At 42.8% G+C, this 20,651-nt stretch overlaps 1 protein-coding gene across 1 annotated transcript in view; it reads left to right on the top strand.

Annotated features, from left to right (window-relative positions):
* Positions 1-11,454: 11,454 nt before the first annotated feature.
* NAPB (NSF attachment protein beta) overlaps positions 11,455-20,651 on the top strand; it is a 45,124-nt gene continuing 35,927 nt past the window's right edge. Inside the window, exon 1 of the mRNA XM_003942930.4 lies at positions 11,455-11,649. Coding sequence (XP_003942979.1) covers positions 11,552-11,649 — 98 coding nt within the window. The 5' untranslated portion in view covers positions 11,455-11,551. The remainder of the gene's footprint in view (positions 11,650-20,651) is intronic.

The raw sequence follows: 20,651 nt of genomic DNA on the forward strand, positions 1-20,651 counted from the left end.
AATCAGTGGTATAGTAGATGAAATGTAAATAAAATCTGCAGATTAGTTAATAGTATTGCGTGAACGTTGATATTCTAGTTTTCACTATACTGTGATTGCATAATACGTTAACATTTGGGGACGTGGGATGAAAGGTATACGAGAATGCTTTATGCTATTTTTGCAACCTTTGTGTAAGTCTGAAATTATACCAAAATAAAAGTTAAAATATCCAAACGAAATAAAGCATTGGTCTGTGAGAAGGAGCTTGCTAAGGAAGGGGAGCAGGAGCCTTAGGATCCAGCTGTCCTGGCTCATGGCCTTTGCTGGGGACTCTGGGAGAGTTCCCTAATCTCCCTAGGCTCTGTTTCTTCATCTGTAATATGAGAATGGGGAGAAAGACTCCTCTTGGATTGTGGTAAAGACTAATTGGATGTGGGCAAAGAACCAGCTCCCAAGTCAGGTGTCGGGCGTATAAAAACATCTTCTTCGTGATTCTTCTGTGACTCTGAACCCAGGCTTAAATTCATGGCCTGTCAGGTCCCACCTGTCCTGGAAGCCAGGCCACCTCTCATCGTGACAGTGTTGCTAGGACCTGTCACAACATCCTCCCTTGGCTCCAGAGCCTGCCTTGAGAAGACTTGTCCAGCCAGTGGAGGTGATATGCTTGGAATTCCCTGAGCCTGAGCTGCTGAGGGCCATGTGCTGTAGAATAGATAATGAAGGATTCTGAGTGATCCAGAGGCTGCTCAGACCTGGGCCATCTCAGCACGCCCTGGACACGCCCCAGGATCCTCTCATCAGACCGAGGTCCTTAGAGAGGAAAAGTAATATTGGGTGGGCTATATTAGAATCCCCATGGACGTGGGGCTCAAAGCATAAACAATAAATCTGCTTACGAACTATCGGAGTTGATTGTGTCCATAAAGGGGAAAATGAGTCAGTGGCAATTTTAATTGATGAAAAGGAAAACGTAGACCCTGGCTATGCCACAGAAGGACATACAGGGGCCCTAACAAGTCACACTGGCATTCTTTAGCTTGTGGCAGCAGAATGCTGATCTCTGACTCTGTGGACATGGAATTGGGAAAAAATATGATTCTGGTAAGTTCTATGTATAAATGGAGACAGAGAGCTTGGTTAAAGCATGGAATAGGGGCTGAGCACAGTGGCTGATGCCTGGGAGGCCGAGGCTGGGAGGATACCTTGAGCCCAGGAGTATCAGACCAGCCTGGGCAACGTGGTGAAATCTCGTCTCTATAGAAAATGCAAAAATTAGCCAGGCATGGTGGCACACACCTGTAGTCCCAAGAAGGCGCAGGAGGCTGAGGTAGCAGGATCACCTGAGCCCAGGAGAGGTTGAGGCTGCAGTGAGCTGAAATTGCACCAGGTACTCCAGCTCCGGCGACAGAACAAAGGAAGATAGAGGACCTGGTTGTTGTCTGGTTACTGCCGTGAAATAAGTGAAATGTGGGGGCCTGAGGCCTGAGTATCTCTGTGGAGCAAGAGTAAGCTAGGAGTGCTGGCTATCACAAATAGAAGCCCTGTTCTTGTCAATACAAGAAGGCAGAAATACGAGCTCTGCTCGTGTCCATGGAATAAGGGGCATAGGAAAGAAGGATTGCAAAAGGGCAGGAGAAAACTTCTGGTGATAAATACGTCTGTTGTATTAATTGTAGCGATGATTCCACAGACGCATACGTACGACAAATCTCATCACATTGAACTTCAAATATGTGCAATTTGGCCAGGTGTGGTGGCTCACATCCCAACACTTTGGGAGGCCAAGGTAGGCAGATCACATGAGGCCAGGAGTTCAACACTTGCCTGGCCAACATGGTGAAACCCCGACTCTACTAAACAAAAAAAAAAAATTAGCCAGGCAGTGCATGCCTATGATCTTAGCGACTCTGGAGGTTGAGGTGAAAGGATCACTTGAGCCTGGGAAGTCTAGAATGCATGAGCTGTGACTGCGCCACTGCACTCCAGCCTGTGCAACAGAGTAAGACCCCATCTGAAAAAAAAAAAAAAAAAAGAAGAAAGAAAAAGAAAGAGGAAGTATCTTTTCCAGGTGTCCAGCAAACCAGGCCTCCTGTCTCATGAGCTGAACTTGGTAACAAGCCGCTACTGGACCAGGCATGATGGCAAGTGTGGGACTCCTGTTGGATCAACCCGTGGCTGAATGCTGTGTGGCGAGATGGTGCGTGTCCGACGGGAACCCTCTATGAGCTGCACAGCTTCCTGGTTCTGTCTGTTGACGACCAAGCTTGGGATTTATCAGTCCAGCTCCTGGGAGAAGCAGGAAATAAGAGCATGATGTGTTTTACCCCAGCAGGCTCTGCTTGCGTGGGCTGAGGAAGCTGCAGACAGAGTTTCCTAGCTGTAGCTTTTCATCACTCCTTCACCAGTAGATAAGGCATTGGGGCTAGGAGAGAGTCGCCCTGTGACACTCTTCGTCAGCCCACGTCTGCTATCTGAAATTTGCTCATCACTCTGGGGAAACAACCTCTGTAAACAGCATGGCTGAGCTCCATTGGTTTCTTCACTCTCTATGTTTTGTTAATTCGTTTGTTTGTTTTTGGCGTGTAGCACTATTTGACAAGCTCTTCCTTGTCCCCTAAATAACCCTGTTTTAGGCTAGTTACTGACCTGGATATAATCCAGGGAGAAAGCAAATCTATTTGCAACCCACCTGCTGCTGGGCACCCTCCAGAGATGGCCCAGGAAGGAACGGTCAGCAGTCTGTGCCTGCTTCAGAACTCTCCCAGCCTTGACTGCAGGGCTGGGGTCGGGGAGCAGAGTCCACGCGGCCAGCAGCAGCTCCCACTGCGGCCCTGAGCCCTCGACCCCAGGGCAGCAGCAGAAGGACATGGCTGACCTTGGCTGGAGATGCCCTCTGGTTCTGGGGAGCAGGCCAGCGGCAGGCCCACAGATTGTCAGTAAATAAGGCGCTGCTACAGATGGCTCCAAGCTGGCATCGCTCCAAAGGTTCCAGGGTACATTTTCTCTTTCCAGAAACAGAAACCTGAGAACTCACAAGGCTTAGAAAGCCGGAGCATGTCACAAGAGGCCAAGGACACCCAGGGTGGAGGGGCTTGTGGGCAGGTCATCCTCCTCATCCAGCCTTCGGTCTCCTTTCTGCAGACGTTTTCCACAACACAATATCTGTTTACCAGCTCTTAAATAGTCATCAGGTTCCATTTTGAAAGCAAAGAAAAAGCAAATAGATTCTGCAGGCTGCGGCACTCCTGCTTTCGCCTTCTCCTGTGATCTTTCTGGTTTTCTGTGAGCAGATGCTCTTCCCACTGAAGCAGTGAGCAGCAAAAGCTGAAGAAGGCCGGCCAAGAGTTTGTTGAAATCTGGACTTACATCTCAGGTTCAACCTTTCTGCTCATTTTTCTGTTTGGTTGTCTTCACTTGGTTTGTGGGATTTCTTTATCCTTCTTGCAAATATCATCTTCTGGGCTGTGGTTGTCTTTTCATTTTATTTATGGCATGTCGATGAAAAAATAATCTTAATGGAAGAATGTATTGATTTTTCTCTCTTATGGTTTGCATTTTTTTTTGTCTTGTTTAGGAAATCAAGGTCATAAGGCTACTTTAAAATATTTTTTCTGAAATTTTTAAAGTTCAGCATTTCCCATTTATGTTTCTAATTCACCTAGAATTTTCGTGCATGGTATATTTCCTAATGTTTTCTTCAGAATTTTTGTATCTATTTTCATGAGTGAAACTGGCCTGTGATTGTTTTTCTCATATTATGCTTTCCTGGTTTGGGTTTCAAAGTTGCCCTGGTCTCATACAATGAGTTGGGAAGCACATTAGTCCGGGTCTCCACAGTCAGCAAAGGCACACTTACAACAGGAGAGTTCAGGGCAGTTTCTATATGGTACATGGAAACCCCAGGGCACAGGACAAGTGTCTGCAGCTAGCAGCAGCCATGCCAGCACCCCTAAGCCTGAAAGATGAGTCAAACAATCTAGAAGGAATTCGAGTGCCCGCTGGCCACTTTGTGGAGGAAACAGGGGACAGACATTATGTTCTCAGTCCCCTCTGGCTTCTATCTCATGCCTAGGCATCTTGTTGTCAATACGAGCAGAAGTTATAGGGCACAAGAGCCCCACTGATGGAGTCCATAGCAGCCTGTGCTGTGCAGCAGAGAGCAGCATGGAGAACGTGCATTAGTCAGGGTTCTCCAGAGAAACACATAGATACGTAGAGATTTATTATAAAGGATTGGCTTGCACAGTTATGGAAGGCTCAAAGTCCACCATCTGCTGTTTGCAAGCTGAAAACCAAGGGAAGCCAATGGTATAGTCTGGAGGCCTGAGAGCTAGAGAGCCACGGGTATAGACTCCAACCCGAGTGTGAAGGTTGAATAACCAGGAGAGCTGAGGGCAGGAGACGATTGATGTCATAATGCAAACAGCCAGGAAGACCTGATTCAACCATCTGCCACTCAGGTGCTCGGTGGATTGGATTGGATGGCGTCACTCACATTGAACAGGGCCATTTGCTTTACTCCGTCCACTGATTCAAATGCTGACCTTTTCCAGAAACATCCTCACAGATCCATCCAGAAATAATGTTTAATAGGTATTGGGCATTCCGTGGCCCAGTCAAGTTGACACATAAAATTAACCATAACAGAAGGGTAGCAAATGGGGCCAGGGGGCAAACAGAAATGAGCCAGTACAAGATGATTTCCCTGTCTTAATTCTCTGGAAGAGCTGCTAGTTTTTACCTTTCTGCCCATGTCTTTTAGGGATGGGGAAAGGGAGATTCTGTGATCTGACTTCATTTCATTTCTTTATCCAGATACTCTCCCAATGTGCAGCTGGTTTCAATCATTTGCAGAAGTTACCTTCTGTACAATCTCTGCAAACACCGAAGTAGTAAATGCTAAACCATGGTCCCTAGGAAAAATGCAAGGTTTGGTTTCCTTGAGTCTCTGGTTACAACACTCTTTGTCAATCCATCAATATATAACCCTGTTTTATGTGTGTCTCTAGTTAGAGCTGTCTTTTTAAACATACATTTTTGACCCATTACCATCAAGCTCACCGCCATCAGCTCTGTAAATACCTGAATGAAGCTTACTGAAGACACACTTTCTCCATAAGGCACCCCACAGCTTTCTTGTGCTTAGGAACTAGATAGCACCACAGCACTATGCCTGGGGCCATTTTAAATGGCAAAATCATCAACATAAAAGCACAAAACTCAGACCGTGTGTGGCGGCTCATACCTGCAATCCCAGCACTTTGAGAGGCCAAGGCCGAAGGCATGTAAGATCAGGAGTTTGAGATCAGCCTGGGCAACACAGCAAGACCTCACTTCTAAAACACACACACACACACACACACACACACACACACACACACACAAATGTGGCACTAAACACGCTGTGAAGAAGGACACTTATTAACAGTATAAGAGCTGTAACAAGGCTGGGAGTGGCGGCTCATACCTGTAATTTCGGAACTTTGGGAGGCCAAGGTGAGTGGATCACCTAAAGTCAGGAGTTCAAGACCAGCCTGGCCAACATGCAGAGAACCCATCTCTACTAAGAATACACAAATTAGCTGGGTGTGGTGGTGTGTGTCTGTAATCCCAGCTACTTGGGAGGCTGAGGCAGGAGAATTGCTTGAACCCGGGAGGGAGAGGTTGCAGTGAGCTGAGATCGAGCCACTGTACTCCAGCCTGGTAGACAGAGTAAGACTGCATCTCAAAAAAAAAGAAAAAAAAAAAAGAACAGCTGGGACAAGAAGGCAGAGTGTTGCTGTGTTTGACCTCAGCTTGGAAGATATGTATCAAGCCACCTACAGTTTTTCCCACTCCGAGAGTGTCTGTGAATGACAGCAAACGTGCCACAAATGTTGATTTTAGGATTGCAACTTAATTTTAGCAAATAGGTGAGTTTGCAAATATGGAATCCTTGAATAATAAGGGTTGACTGTGTTTTCAAAGCTAGTGACTACCATGTAGAGTAGATTTGCGAAGACTCAGTTCTTCTCACCTGATTGTGAAGAAATTCTAGCACTGCACCCTAAATAAGCCTGGGACAGTGTAATCTAGGGATGGGAAAATTGTCTCACTTTCCAAAGAGTCCTAGATATTTCCATAAGAGCCAAATGTGATGCAAACTAAATATGCCACAGTGGGAACAGGTTTTGTAAAATTTGATTCATTCAGCTATTGGCCATTAACAATTAATTACAAACACTTATTGCAACAGAGAAAATACATGTTTTACAAACAAACAAAAAATACAAACTACACATATATCCTAATAATACATGTGTATATAAGTTATTTGGATAAAAATGAGATAGGAATACATATGTATAAAAAACTATAAATGTTTCATTGGGTAGGTAGAATTATGAGCATCTTTTTTTTCCCTAAAATTTCTTCTAGGAATTCAAAGATTATGTGGGAAATAAACCACTTTTCCCCTTAAGCAATTGTGTCAGGCTCACAGTAATAACTTATATTAAGCATAGATAAGAAAGGTCCTAAAATATATAAGATAAATAAAACTTGTCAATACGATCTTATGCCCATTTGCCATTAATAAAGGCATCAAGTTAATTTCAAATTTTGTTTGTAGACTTTCATATCAACTAATAAAAATAATAATATTTGGTAGGGCACAGTGGCTCATGCCCATAATCCCAGCACTTTGGGAGGCTGAGATTGAAAGATTGCTTGAGCTCAGGAGTTTGGGACCAGCCTGGGCAACACAGCAATCTTGTCTCTACTAAAAACAAAAGTTAAAAAAAAAAATAGCTGGGTGTGGTGGTACATGCCTGTAGTCCCAGCTACTCAGGAGGCTGAGGTGGGAGGACCACTCAGGCCCGGGAGATTTAGGTTGCAGTGAACTGTGATTGCACACTTCAGCTTGGGCAACAGAGTGAGACTGTGCCTCAAAAAAAAAAAAAGAAAAAAAAAAAGGAAGAAGAAGAAGAACACTTACTAATGACAATAAGTATTTTCTCATAAGAATTTATTTTAACTTAATTTACCGTTTTTTTGTTTCCCCTAACAGATACTTGTGTATATTTAATTTTACCTTTTCTAACTTTTTGGTCTGAATTTTATAGAGTAATATTTTAAGGAAATGTTAAGTAAGATTAACAAAGTTAGATTTAGGGCAACTTGTAACAATTTTGACATCATGTGAAATGTCGCCCCATACACCTATACAGAAACACATAAACTGATGTTGTTTCGAAAAAAATTTTAAAGATTAATAAAAGACAGCTATTTAATTATTTATCTAAAATGTGCCATTCAAATGTTCTTGGGTTTTGTTAGTCTACGAGAAAAATGAAAAGAATTACCGTAAATTGAACAATTAAATTCTGTCCTTAGAATTGTACAACCTCATCCTCACAGATGGAGGATTTATTTTCATTAATGCATTCCTTTAATGATTTGGAGTGAAGAGCCTCCGCAAATGGACTTCTTCCTTCCCTGCCTTCTGAAGCACAGCACTCTGCTTTGACCTTGTTCGATGACTGAGCCATGCTTAGCATTTCAGGAAGAACCAAATCTGAGATGTCATCAGAAGAGGCCACTGCAGATCCGGGCAGGGACCCTTGGGACAGCAGGGCCAAGTGAGGTGAGGGCTGTCCCCTAACCCCAGCCTGGGGGCTCCAGCTTCCCAGCTTTGTCAGTGCAATCAGAGTCGACCAGGCTAAACATGGACTCCCTACGACCTAACTGTTGTGGTCTGCAAACATCTGCAAATCCTCAGAGGCCTTCCCATCAGGAGATGGCATTTCATCTCCCTCCCCTTTAATGTGAGTGAGCCTTCTTGCTTTGCTTCAGTGAACCAGCAGTCACGCCCTGTAAATTTCCCTACTGGATGTTTGCCTGGTGCTTGCTCCCTTTCTGTGAACACATGCAGATGGCTATACCCCTTTTCCATATCAATTCTGTTGTTTTCTGACTCTGGCTTTCTTAGAGTTGGAGTTCTCTTTTCTTTTTCTTTCTTTTTCTTTTTCTTTTTCTTTTTTTTGAGCCCGAGTTTTGCTCTTATTGCCCAGGCTGGAGTGCAATGGTGTCATCTCGGCTCACTGCAACCTCCATCTCTGGAGTTCAAGTGACTCTCCCACCTCAATCTCCTGAGTAGCTGGGATTATAGGAGCCCACAACGATGCCTGGCTAATTTTGTATTTTCAATAGAGACAGGGTTTCCTCCATGTTGGTCAGGCTGGTCTTGAACTTCCAACGTCAGGTGATCTGTTTGCCTCAGCCTCCCAAAGTGTTGGGATTACAGGGGTGAGCCACTGTGCCTGGCCAGAGTTGGGGTTCTCAAGTAGCTTCAGCCCTGTCTTGATAGACCATCTTTCAGGGTGTGTGTTGATTTAGTCTGAGCATCCAGGTGTCCACCTCTATCTGCTCACAGGGAAAAGCCAGCAGTACTGTTGGCTTTGCCTTGTTCAGGCTACAGGCTCCTTTCCTGCTCTGCCTTCTTGAAAATTCCCTAAAGCCTTTTTCCTCTTTTCTTAAACGTTCCCAGAGCTGCTGAAAAGCAAGGCACATAGAGGCTCGTGCCGTTCACTAGGACTTGTGCAAAGTTAAAAATGTTCTCTGCGCAGTCCAATATGTTAGTGTAAGGGACATCCTATGTTCCATCCACCTAGGCTTCTGGTGGAGTCTGAGAATTAAACTGATACAAGACAAATAGCAAAAAAGCACACAGATGTATTTGATAGAAGTTTTACATGGCATGGGAGTTCTCGTAAGGAAATAAAAACCAAAAGAAGCAGTTAGAGTGTGTTACTTTTTACTGAATTGGACAAAGAATAGTAAACTGAAAATGCGATGAGGCAGAGGGGCTTGGGCTAGAGTAGTTAACTGGATAGAGAAATGACTAGGAAGATAAGGGTTAGTTTAACAGGGTTTGTTTTTACAGAATTCTCTTGGCCTCAATTTCCTGTCTTTGGTGATAAGAATGTTGCTTTATTTCTAGTATAGGAAGGACATCTTTCGTATGGGAATTTCATCTCTTGCTTTTAAGAAACAAGAGGCCAAAGTGTCCAGCATGTATTCTGTAGGTAAAAAGGAAAAGGTCAAAGTGATCCTCTTGCACTTGCCATTTTTCAGGTGTCTAACTTTTTTTTTTTTTTTTTTGAGACGGAGTCTCACTCACTCTGTTGCCCAGGCTGAAATGTAATGACGTGATCTCAGCTCACTGCAACTTCCACTCCGCTTCCCAGGTTCAAGTGATTCTCCTGCCTCAGCCTCCTGAGTAGCTGGGATTACAGGAATGCACCACCACACCCAGCTAATTTTTGGAATTTTAGTAGAGATGGGGTTTCACCGTGTTGACCAGGCTGGTCTTGAACTGTGCACCTCAAGGGATCCACCCACCTCAGCCTCCAAAAGTGCTGGGATTATAGGTGTGAGCTACTTCGCTGGGCCCTCAGGTGTCTAACTCGGTCAATCCACAGGGTGGTGTATTTTCAACTCTTTCAGTAGCCACTGGCTATGTGTGGCTATTGGGCACTTGAAATGTGGCTAGTAAAGCCAAGAAATGGAACTTCACATTTTATTTAATATGATTTAATTTGAATGTAAATGGCCACCAGTGGTGAGCGGCCCCACCCTGGACAGCGCAGGTGTGGGCAGTGGGTCCTTCGACTCTTCTCTAAGATGATTCCTCCTCTTCTGATCCACACCAGGGGTGCTTCTCCTTTTCTTTTCCCTCTTGTTTCAAGGATTCCTCCGCTGTCCCTCTAGTCAGGCCTTATTCTGTGAGGTTCATCTCTCTGCCCTGCCTCCTTTCCTGTCCCAGTCTCTGGGAGAAGAAAACACTTGCTCTACACAGTAATCAAGGTTTGAACATTTTCTCCCACTTTGGTATGGACTGCCGGAATGGTGGGAGTGCCCACAAATTTCCTGTGACAAAAAAAGAGAATGAAGGAAATTACCAGAAACCACCAAAAATGTCACTCTTAATTGCAAGTACTAGTTTTGAGGAGGCAGTCCATTTCATCTTCTTTTCAACTGACTTTCAGCAGATTTGAGAATGTAGAACTGTGTGCTTTAGAATAGGGGTGGAGAGTTCTTTTCAAAATGAAATGGTTTTGAATGATTTTCTAGATCCCAGCTGCTAGAGATCTTGATACCAAAACCTAGAAGTGGCCTAGCAATCGGTATTTCTTAAATATCCATTAGAGCTTCTGCATTGAACCATGTTTGGGAACTGATTTAATCAGCACACTGATTTACTTAGGAGCTTTTGATTTAGCCTAACTCCATTAAATCCCCCATAGACTGCTCTGCTTTCCAAATGCTTATGCTCACTTTTCACAGGTTTTCTCTAGTCTCTCCTGCATTTACTGTCACCTCCAATTTCCTGCCTCTTTTTTTCTTCCAAAGAGCACAGATCAGCTTTCAAAGTTAGAATAACGCAGGTAGTAATCGCAAATAAACTGCATGAAGAGCTGAGATTTCTATCTCTACAGAGACCTGCAATGTATGAATTCGGTGACATGTGCTTTAGTAAACTTTCTTTCTAAGAGTTTGGCCCCTCTTGCCTTGCTCTCTACAGACAGGCTTCACTGTTAAAAATTTTGCTTTCCAGTGCCCACAGTGTATTTATTAATAGTTTGAAACTGTCATCAATCTCACTTGGCAGTGATTTTCTCATTAGCTTCAGCATCTCTGCCTTAGCACTGCCAAGCCTGAATGGTCTAGACATTGTATTCAAAAATAACTCCCTCTGGGACAGGCCTGAAAGTCTCTGGCACAGGATTCCATCTATCTGTGGATTCTTCTCCTAGGACATTAGTAGTCTTCCTGACAGGCAAAAATTTTGTCCCTGGAGATCCATCCACTATGGCCAGCATTACGTAAAGGATGAGAGTTCAATGGCTCACATCTACTGAAAATAATTCATTCAACAAAAAGAGTGGATTATGCATATATCGCATATGCGCAACTCATTTATAACCAAGGAAGAGAGGACCAACATCAAGTTGCAGTCTGGGGAGATTTAAAAATAACCGAACTTATATTGGGGACGTCCTGCTCTTGGAGATAAAAATGGCTCTTATTGCCAGCTGTTGCTCGCTTTCTGGCGGGCGGTATCAAGCAAGTGATGCTTTTGGTGGCTACACCCGATTCTCTTTTGCAGAACTTGCACGTAGGGTGTGGGTTCCACCCAATGTTATCCCCTGTTCCTTCATCCATACCATTGCCATGTGAGTCTTACTGATTAGGTGGTCTTTACTTGAGGCCACCGATCATCTTCCATTTCCGCATACAAAAAAGATTAAAGTTCACCTTGGCCCAGGACACCTCTGGAGGGTCACGCCCCTGCCCCGGGAGCTGGCGGTGTGCTGGCTCGGCTCAGACTTCGCGCCCCGCGGCGTTCTGGGAACTGTAGTAGGCGGCTTGCGCATCCCCGCCGCCATGACAGGTCCCGACTACAACTCCCGACAGGACTCGCGCGTCGCGCCTGCGCTTGCGCCCTGCGACCGCCAGAAGGTGGGCTGAGGCGCCCCGGGCGCGTAGCAAGCCGGCTGAGGGTGCTGTGGCGGCCGCTGCGGGCGATATGGACAACGCGGGGAAGGAGCGTGAGGCGGTACAGCTGATGGCGGAGGCCGAGAAGCGAGTCAAGGCCTCCCACTCCTTCCTTCGAGGGCTGTTTGGGTGAGCGCCATACCGTGCGTGCCCTAGGGGTCTCCGCACTTGGCCCCCTCCCCTTCGGGCTGACTTCCCGAGTACCCCACGCAGCTTCTGGCGCACTCAGACCACGCCTAGGGGCCCTCAGCCTACAGGCGCCCTCCAGAAATCCTATAGGGCCCCCCCAGCGCCCCCTCGAACCCCTAGGGCGCCCAGGGGCCCGCAGTCCGCACGCACCCTCCAGAGACCCCCACAGGGCCCCCCCAGGGTCCCTGGAAACCCCGCATCCTCCCAGGGGCGCTCAGACTTCATGCGCACTTTAGAGACCCTCTAGGGCCGGCAGAACTCCCCAGGGTTCCTCAGCCCCTAGGCGCCCTCCAGATCTCCTAACACGCCCCCTTGGGATCCCCAGAGCCTCAGGAGGACCCTCAGCCCCCACACGCCTTTCCGAGAATCCCTAGGACCCCCAGACCCCCCCCCCCCAAGCGCACCAGGAAGCCCTTAGAACATCCTGGGGGGCTGTCAGCGCCACGAGCCCTTTGGAGACCCTGGATACCCCCTCGCCTTGGCCCGAGTTGGTGCGGAGGTCCCATGACCTCGCAGGTCAGCGTCGCCCTGAGCCCCGCGGGCGCGGTTGCCCGGGGCGCGCGTGGGGCCCCCTTCTCCGTGCGTGGCGAGTCTGACTGGTGCATTTCGCCACGCTGAAGCCCGCATCGCTCCGGAGAACGGTCCGGGTGAGGCGCGCCCGGGAGGAGCCGGAGGGGTCGGTACGGGGACCGCACCCTGCCGCTAGGCACGCGCATCTGGGGGCGTCTCCGGAGGGGGCGGCCTGGCACCCGGTTCCAGAGCTGGTGTGCTTGTTGGCCTCCCACCAGGGGCCTTGCGCCGAGTACACCTTGAGTAAATACTTGAATAATAAACGAATACATTTTCTTAGCGTAGTATTTTTCCTTCGCCAGAGATTGATTGATAGCCAGGGCCTTCTGTTTGAATAACCGTAAGGCAGCTCCGGTTTCAGTCAGCGCCCTTTGGGAATCCCGTTAATTTCCTGTAATTCTTCCGTGCTCTCCTAAGGAGGATTTTAAATTCCAGCCTCTCAAAAAGCAGAGCCCGCACTGACAGCCCGGAAGAATTCTGGGCTGTTGAATATGTGAATGATTCAGCTGTTTAGGAAGAGAAAGGCAGAAAATTTCGTGTGTGCCTGTTTTGTTTTTTACTTTTGAAAATGAAAGCCCCTTTGCTGTTTCCAGGAGCAGATACTTAACACATTGCACGATTAGACACTATTTTATTTCTGTGCACCTTCAGTTCAGACTCTTATTTCAGAAGACACACATAATGGGCTCTTAGCTTGTTTTGCCAACGTTATTCTTTTGGTTATAAATTATAATACTTTATCACTATTGATACATCTTTAGGAAATGCTTAAGGACAAGTTTCATGCAGTCCGCATAACTGCAGTAATGTATAAAGGGCTGCAAAGATGCATGAAGATAAGGATCCCTGTCCTCAAGAACTTCTCAGAGGACATTTATCATAGCTGCTTTTTAAATTTCTCACGTGATGTGTAGGAAGTATAGGTATGAATTATGTTTTGTTTCGCATTTAAAAGTTACGACTACCGTCAAATGCTAGCGCCACACTAACTCCTTTTAAAGTTTTGATTCACAAAACATTTAAAATTCACTCTGATAAAATTTGATGTCATAGTGCCTCATGCCAGGAGGTTATTTTAATGTTACAGTGTATTTCAACTCAGGAAGTGCTTCCCTGGGAGAGTCTGTAACTGGCAGAGGGAAAAGCATGACAGCACTTGGTGCTTGTCTCTGGAGAACACTCCTTTTGGGAAAGAGATTTTCAATGTTTTTAGGAAACTAGGCCAAATCTTGAGCTTATAATCCTTAAAGGATTTTGAAAAGCCTTTGTTTTTAAAGAAACATCTCCCTTTTAACTGTTGCTACCTGTGTTTTCGACAGGACATATAGGAAGACCCATCGTCACCATTCACACTCAGTTTACACTAAAGTTAGTACATCTTACTTCTTACCTGGGTACAACAGGTCAGTTTATTATCTAGCTTTGGGACCTGCGGCAAGTTACTTAGCCTCTCTGTGCTTCAGTTTCTAGTGTATAAAAAAAATGGAGGCAATAATATATCCTAGAATTTATGGGGGTTCAACGAGTTTATGTTTGGAAAACATTTAGAACCATGGATGTTGGAGACAGTGACTATGAGATGTTAATTAGCATATTCATCAAAATTGTCAGCTCCAGCTATTTATCAAAGAAGCAGTAGGCTAGACAGATGACTTTTCCAGAATTTCAGAGCCAAAAGGCTTTTCAGACTCCATCATTGATCTTTTTAATGAAATAAAATATATGAAAGAGCGTTAATCATTAATGTACCATGCAAGTGTGATTTGTACTTTGAAGATTATTTCCAGTAATACTTGCTCCACGAAAGCTGCTTCTTCGGGAAGAAGAGTAGAGTTGTATCAGTTTAGTAATACATAATTATTGACGCCAGAAAACAGAGGTAGTATCTCTGTGACAGTAGGAAAATTAAGATTCTGTATCAATTTAGATGTTTAGAATCCTACCTTATAGATAGCAGCTATGATCACCTTTCTAGACTGGAATACATGTTACTCCACCCTGCCCCTGCCTTCTTAGTTATAGAATGTCCCCATTTTCATTCCTAAAGGTCTACCTGTAATCCTTTATTTAAACGCAGGGCAACCCATCTCTGGAATTAAGTCAGACTCCTGAATTAACATAACAAAATTAATCAAACACATACTGACTTGATTATCGTCAGAGCTCATGTATTTAAGAGCTGACTAGGTACTGCTTTAAAGAGGACAGGAAATACTGTTTTGAGGTTGTGGCAGTCATTAAAAGGTGCTTGGCATACTGCAGATATTTCACATCACAGACATTATGAATGTTCTTTCTGCAGAGTAAAGCCTATCATGTGTTCTCTAGTGTTTACCACTCACACTGGTTTTGTGGCAATACTGTGCTCTTAGTAGTAGTCAATAGCTTTTTTTGTTGTTGTTGCTTTCAGTAAAATTAGATGAAAATATGCATATATATTTATGAAAACGTGCTAGTCAAATTATTTTTTCCCCGTGTAAGGCACAAATCCTCTGCCTTATCTGCTTGATAAGTAAGGTATCAGTATTCCTTCCCAACCCCCAACCTTCCTCCCCAGGAAAAGAGCTGACAAGGGATGCAGATGTCGCAGGAAATCACTGTTGTGGTAGTTTGTGTTTCTGCTTAATTTCCAGTTAAACAGTGATGTGCTTTTGTTGTTGTGGAGTTAAACCTTTTTCTGAAGTTTGTAGTATAGTACATGTAGTAAGACTACTTCCAAAAGAGTTGTATTGTCCTTTAGTTTTTTTGCCAGGAATGAGCTATGGAATTTTGTAGTTAATTTCAAATTCCAACTTACAATGTTAATGAACTGCTAGTATGATTTTAAATCGGCCTGAGTCTGATGGTAAGAGTGTTTTGAATTGGCAAAGCCTCTTATAATACTCTCCCCTCCATCTTGTTGCTAGGAGACTCAATTGGGAATAACCTGCACGATGTGCATAGAAGAAAGTGCTTAAATATGACAGCGGAGGCTGTGTGCGGTTGCTCATACCTGTAATCCCACCACTTTGGGAGGCCGAGGTGGGTGGATCACTTGAGGTCAGGAGTTTGGACCAGCCTGATCAACATGGTGAAACCCCATCTCTATTAAAAATATGAAAATTAGCCTGGCGTGGTGGCAGACACCTGTAATCCCAGCTACTTGGGAGGCTGAGGCAGGAGAATCACTTGAACCCGGGAGGAGGTTGCAGTGAGCTGAGATTCTGCCACTGTGCTCCAACCTGGGCCACTGAGCGAGACTCTGTCTCAAAAAAAAAAAAGAATGGCAGTGGAAAAATGTTCTTTATGGTTAATGCTGTCTTCCTTTGCCTTTCAGTGTTCTTTAGTCTCAGAGTTTACACAAAAGCTATAAATCTGGCAATGTCAATGTAAATTTAATGAAGGGCCCCATTGGGTTATCTTGAAATATTTATGAATCTATAATTTATTAGCTCTTTGTGAAAATTGGGAATATTTCTTAAGCATTGCAGATTGTAAATTATCAGCATTCGTCACTGATTTTTATTTTAAGAAAGGTTGGTTTTAAGGTTTGCCAAAATGTGGTGGAGCCATGTGATAACATAGGTGAAGCATTTAGGTTTTCCTCAGTTACAATTGTTCAAATGCAGATCGAACTTCTTAAAAAATTATTAGGTTCAGGTTTACTTACAGAGACAGGTGATACAGTGTAAGAGATACATATGTGTATTTGTGTATCTTTCTCATAAGAAATAGATTATAAATTTGAAAACTTTTATAAGTTATATACATAAGAAATATATTATTATGCATTGGAAGACCAATTGGAGGCTTGAATTCTCTCATTTACTAGTTTGGTGACCATAGTCAAGAAAATCATACTCAGAACATTTTTTTTTTAGTTTTCAGAGGCAGAGAGACAGAATTTACTTTTCATGGTTGTTAAGGATTAAATGAGGTGTCAATGCTTATTCAGTTGCACAGAGCTATATAACTTTATTATAATTGTTTAGTTTTCTGATCTTAGGTTGTTATAGCTTGGTATCAAATGATAAGCTGTTACAAGACTGGCCTTTTTCTTGTTGCGTTCTTGCAGTTTTCTCCACGTATTCTTTCATTCTTGTGAGCTACTCAGGAGAGAGAGGGAGGGCCAGTGGTCATGTGTGACTCCTTGGAAGTCTGCCTGTTTTGCTGCTGTGGCTAACACCTCACCCAGCCCGAGGCATGCAGTAGCCACATGGTAAATATTGGTTAATTTTTGTATTTTTAGTAGAGACAGGGTTTTATCATGTTGGCCAGGATGGTCTCAAACTCCTAACCTCAAATGATTTGCTTGCCTTGGCCTCCCAAAGGGCTGGAATTAACAGGTATGAGCCACCACAGCCCATCCCATGTATACTTTAGAAGGTGGATATTCTCGATCCCTCATATCTAGTTATTGATTATATTGTCTATATCTTTCATGTCTGTATTTTTTTGTTCACTTGATCTGCTTTGGAACTTTGACATATTAATATCTGCTTTCTTATAAGTGTATTTTTTTTTTTAAACTTTTGCAATTCTTTATAAAGGGGGCTACGGTGTTTTTGGTACATAGATTTTCACAACTAGTATTACTTGATTTTGAATTTAAGATTTTAGGATTATGAAGTGAACTTCTTTATCTCATTTAAGGCCTTTGAGCCCAAATTCTGCTTTGTCTGATTGCAAGGTAGCAATCTGTTTTCTTATTGCTCGTATTTGCATTCCTTAGGATTGTATTATGTAAGAGGATCATACATGCTGTCTGTTGCTGTGTGCCCTGTGCTGCCAGTCGTGGCTATGTGACTGACTTTGACTGACGAAGTATGAGTTGAAGGGATGCAGGGGCCACCCTGCACTTCTGCCGTGGCTTTTTCCCTTTAAGAAATTAAGAAGAGTATATATACCAGATAAATGCTGCATTCCAGAGTAGAGAATAATGACATGTGGAGAAAGAACCAGCAGTCACAGCCAACCTGCAGTAACACGTCAAGCGAGCGAGAGAAGCCTTTGGGAGATGTCAGGGTTATTTGCTGTTGTGACAGCTCTAACAAGAACTGCTTGATTTGTTTGGTATACTTTTGACTATCACTTTATTTTAAGCCTTTCAGAATAGATATTTTAGTTGTGTTTCTTGTATTGAGCATAAAGTTGGGTTTTGTTTTGTGAGCAGATCTGAAAATGACCTGTATGTGATTGGTTCTTAACTGTCATATTCTGTCATACATAAAATTCATTCATAAAAACTGTCACACGTAAAATCACTACTATATTTATTATATTTTCATTGCTTTTTGTCTTCATATCATCTCTTTTCTCTTTTTATTTAGGAAGGTTTGTAATTTTGTTCTACTGCTTACCTTTATGCTATAAATCTTTTTAAATATCCTTAGCTTCTTTTCTTTATTTAGGTGCCTATTATTTTGTTCACTCTGGAAAACTCCTATTACCTTTATGCCTCTCAGTGTGCAGGTTCTACATCTCTTTTTCTCTAATGTGCCTTTTTAAAAAACAAAAAACAAAAAACTGTACTTTGTCAGACATAGAAATGTTTCCCTATTATATTTCTACACTTGTCCCTACATTTTGTTATAGACCTACAATACAACACCATCAGTCATTTCAGCTGTGTTTCGTAGTCATCTCTTAGTTAGGCCTTGGATCGTGGCTTGCATTGGGGTGCTTGGCGGATGGCATAGTTGTATAATCCTTGGCTCATACTTTTTTCGCCCTTGAGTTTCTGGTAAACCATTGTTCCACTGTTACTTTGCTCTGTATATTGCTGTTGAAGTCTTAGCCTGATTTTCTTAGTTTTGTAAATGACTTTGCCTTTTTATGTGGAAGCCCAGAAATGTGCTTTATTTATAAAATCTAGTCATCTTACTAGGTTATGTTTCATAGTAGACAGTTCCGGGTAAGTTTTCCAAGTATATATAGGCCTGTTCAGTATTTGATTCATGCCTTTTGTTTCCAGAAAATTTTCCGATTTTCTGATATTCTGAAAATGTGTGGTTTTTTTTTTTTTTTTTTTTTTTTTTTTTTTTTTTTTTTTTTTTTTTTTTTTTTCCTACCTCCCTCCTTCGGGGACTCTAATTACATGGATGCTGGCTCTTTGCCTATCCTCTATCACTTTTACTTAAATCCCTTTCATTTTCTCTTGACTGTTTTCGTAGTTTTCCTTATTGTCAGTAGAATCTGCTCTCCCCTTAGTTATGCTATAACAAAGGTTTTATTTCTGAGATCAGTTTGTCCTTTTATTTTTGTTCTTCTAGAATTTGAAACAAGCGTTCATCATCTTTTTTGTATGTGTATTTCCATGATGAGTTTTTAAATTTCTAGCTTATGGTGTACTTTCATATCGATTTAATTTTATTTCAGTCATGTGGGATTGTTTTCCTCTGCCTTGTGATTGTTGTAGGGAACATATTTTGATTCTTGTTTTTTTAAAAAACATATTTTAATTTTTGTTTTCTAGGATAATTCATTTTTAATATTTATTTGTTTCTTTTTATTTCAACTTTTATTTTGGGGGTACATGTGCAGGGTATGTTGTGTGATACTGAGGTTTAGGGTACAAATGATCCTGTCACCCAGGTTTTGAACATAGTACCCAGTAGTTTTCAACCGTTTCACCCCAACCCCTTTCCAGAGTCCCTGTGCCTACTGTTGCCATCTTTTTGGCCATGGGCATCCAGTGTTTAGCTGCTACTTGTACGTGAAAACATGAGGTATTTCGTTTTCTATTCCTGCATTAATTCACTTGAGATCTTCTTATATAGTAGCTTCATATGGATGCTGTTTATCCTTTCTGTTTAGTGTAGGGAGTCAGTTTCTTGGACACACAATAGCATGTGTTTCTGTGACAGGAGATGAGGGGTTTGTGTGACTTCACAGGTTTCTTAGTTTAAATGCTGTCTTGTGTAGGTACAGTTAAATGTGGTTTCTTTAATGAATGGTGCTGTGGAGGGGTATGTAGAGGGTTGGTGTGACTTCTAATTCTGTGATACTCTTTTGTTTCAAGAATTCCAGGCCTCCATAGAAGCCTCCTACCTGCTAAGTTGCCTTCTCCCAGAAGCAGTGACTTCTGGAAATTGCCACCTCTGGCAAAGCCCCTCCATTCAGTTCTCAACTGCAGTGCTCTAACCTGCCAGGTCTTCCGCCTGGTCTGAGGTGTTTGCCCACCCTCGTAGGATACTTCCTTGCTGAGAGTTCTTCCCTGGACAGCCATTTCCAGGTTAAACTCCCCTCTCCTGTCCACAGACTCCCTTCTGACTTGCAGCCGAGGCAGGGTTGCTGGCTCTGCTGGTTTTGGATTTTTTATTTACCCAAATATATTTAATGGAGGACTGCTGAATTATGCCTCCTTTTGCTATGGGCATGGATTATGAGTGGTTGTGTTTGCTCTTTGTTGATCTGTAAGGTTTTTGGAGGATGTGTGGATAAGTTTACCTTTAAGCAGCTACCATCATCTTTGGGAATCACTTATCTCATCAGTATTTTCTCAAGATGGAAATTCAGCCTAAAGATTGAATTATGTAAAGATTGAAATTCAATTTAAAAAGTGCTCTTGGCAAATCAGCTTGTGTTTAACAATCATTTCTGAATTAATCTAGCAGTTACCGTTATCTTTCTTAAGTATTGAAATATCTTTTTTTTATTAATAGATCCAGTTTATACCTATTATTTCTCTATAAAGATGGCTCCTCCCCATATAAAGTTGAGGCATTAGAAAACTATTGTCAAAATAAAGTCTAACTAGCATTCTTTGGTATATTTGTTCTCATAAGCTTTATTTCAGGAAATTGTGGTTAAATACAGTTACTTTGGTAACAGTTCTTAAATGTCTCTGATTATTTTCTGTGTGAGCAGGTATGATTTTTGTCCTTAATTAAACAGAAGTGAAGTGAAAAGTTACTAGAAAATTGACATATCATATTGCACATATTGATGGTTACAATTTGATTTTTTTATGTATGTCTGTGTTGTATATTGACCAAATAAGGATAGTTAGCCTACTCATCACCTCTTGCATTTATCATGTCTTTGTCTTGAGAACGTGCAAAAATCTCTCTTCTAGTGGTTTTGTGTCTTCCTGTGGTCTCTGTGTCTCCCCCACTGAAGAAATCTCTACTTCTGCATCACATAAAAGATTTGTACTGTTTTAAAATTTATTAAGCCCTGAAATAAAGTAATCTTGGAAGGGTTAAGTTTATCTAGGAAAGCTCCAAGTTTTTAGAATCTGTGAAGATTCCAGAAGTGAAGCATCAGGTAGAAACAGATTGTTTATAGAGCCTATAATATCACACAGTGGTTCTATATGGCAGAGGCACTTTTAGACAGATTTTGAACTTTTCTCTCTTCTGGATACTTTCCACATTTGCTTATTATGTTGA

This window comes from Saimiri boliviensis, chromosome 9 (assembly GCF_048565385.1).
Source record: "Saimiri boliviensis isolate mSaiBol1 chromosome 9, mSaiBol1.pri, whole genome shotgun sequence".
Lineage (NCBI taxonomy): Eukaryota > Metazoa > Chordata > Mammalia > Primates > Cebidae > Saimiri > Saimiri boliviensis.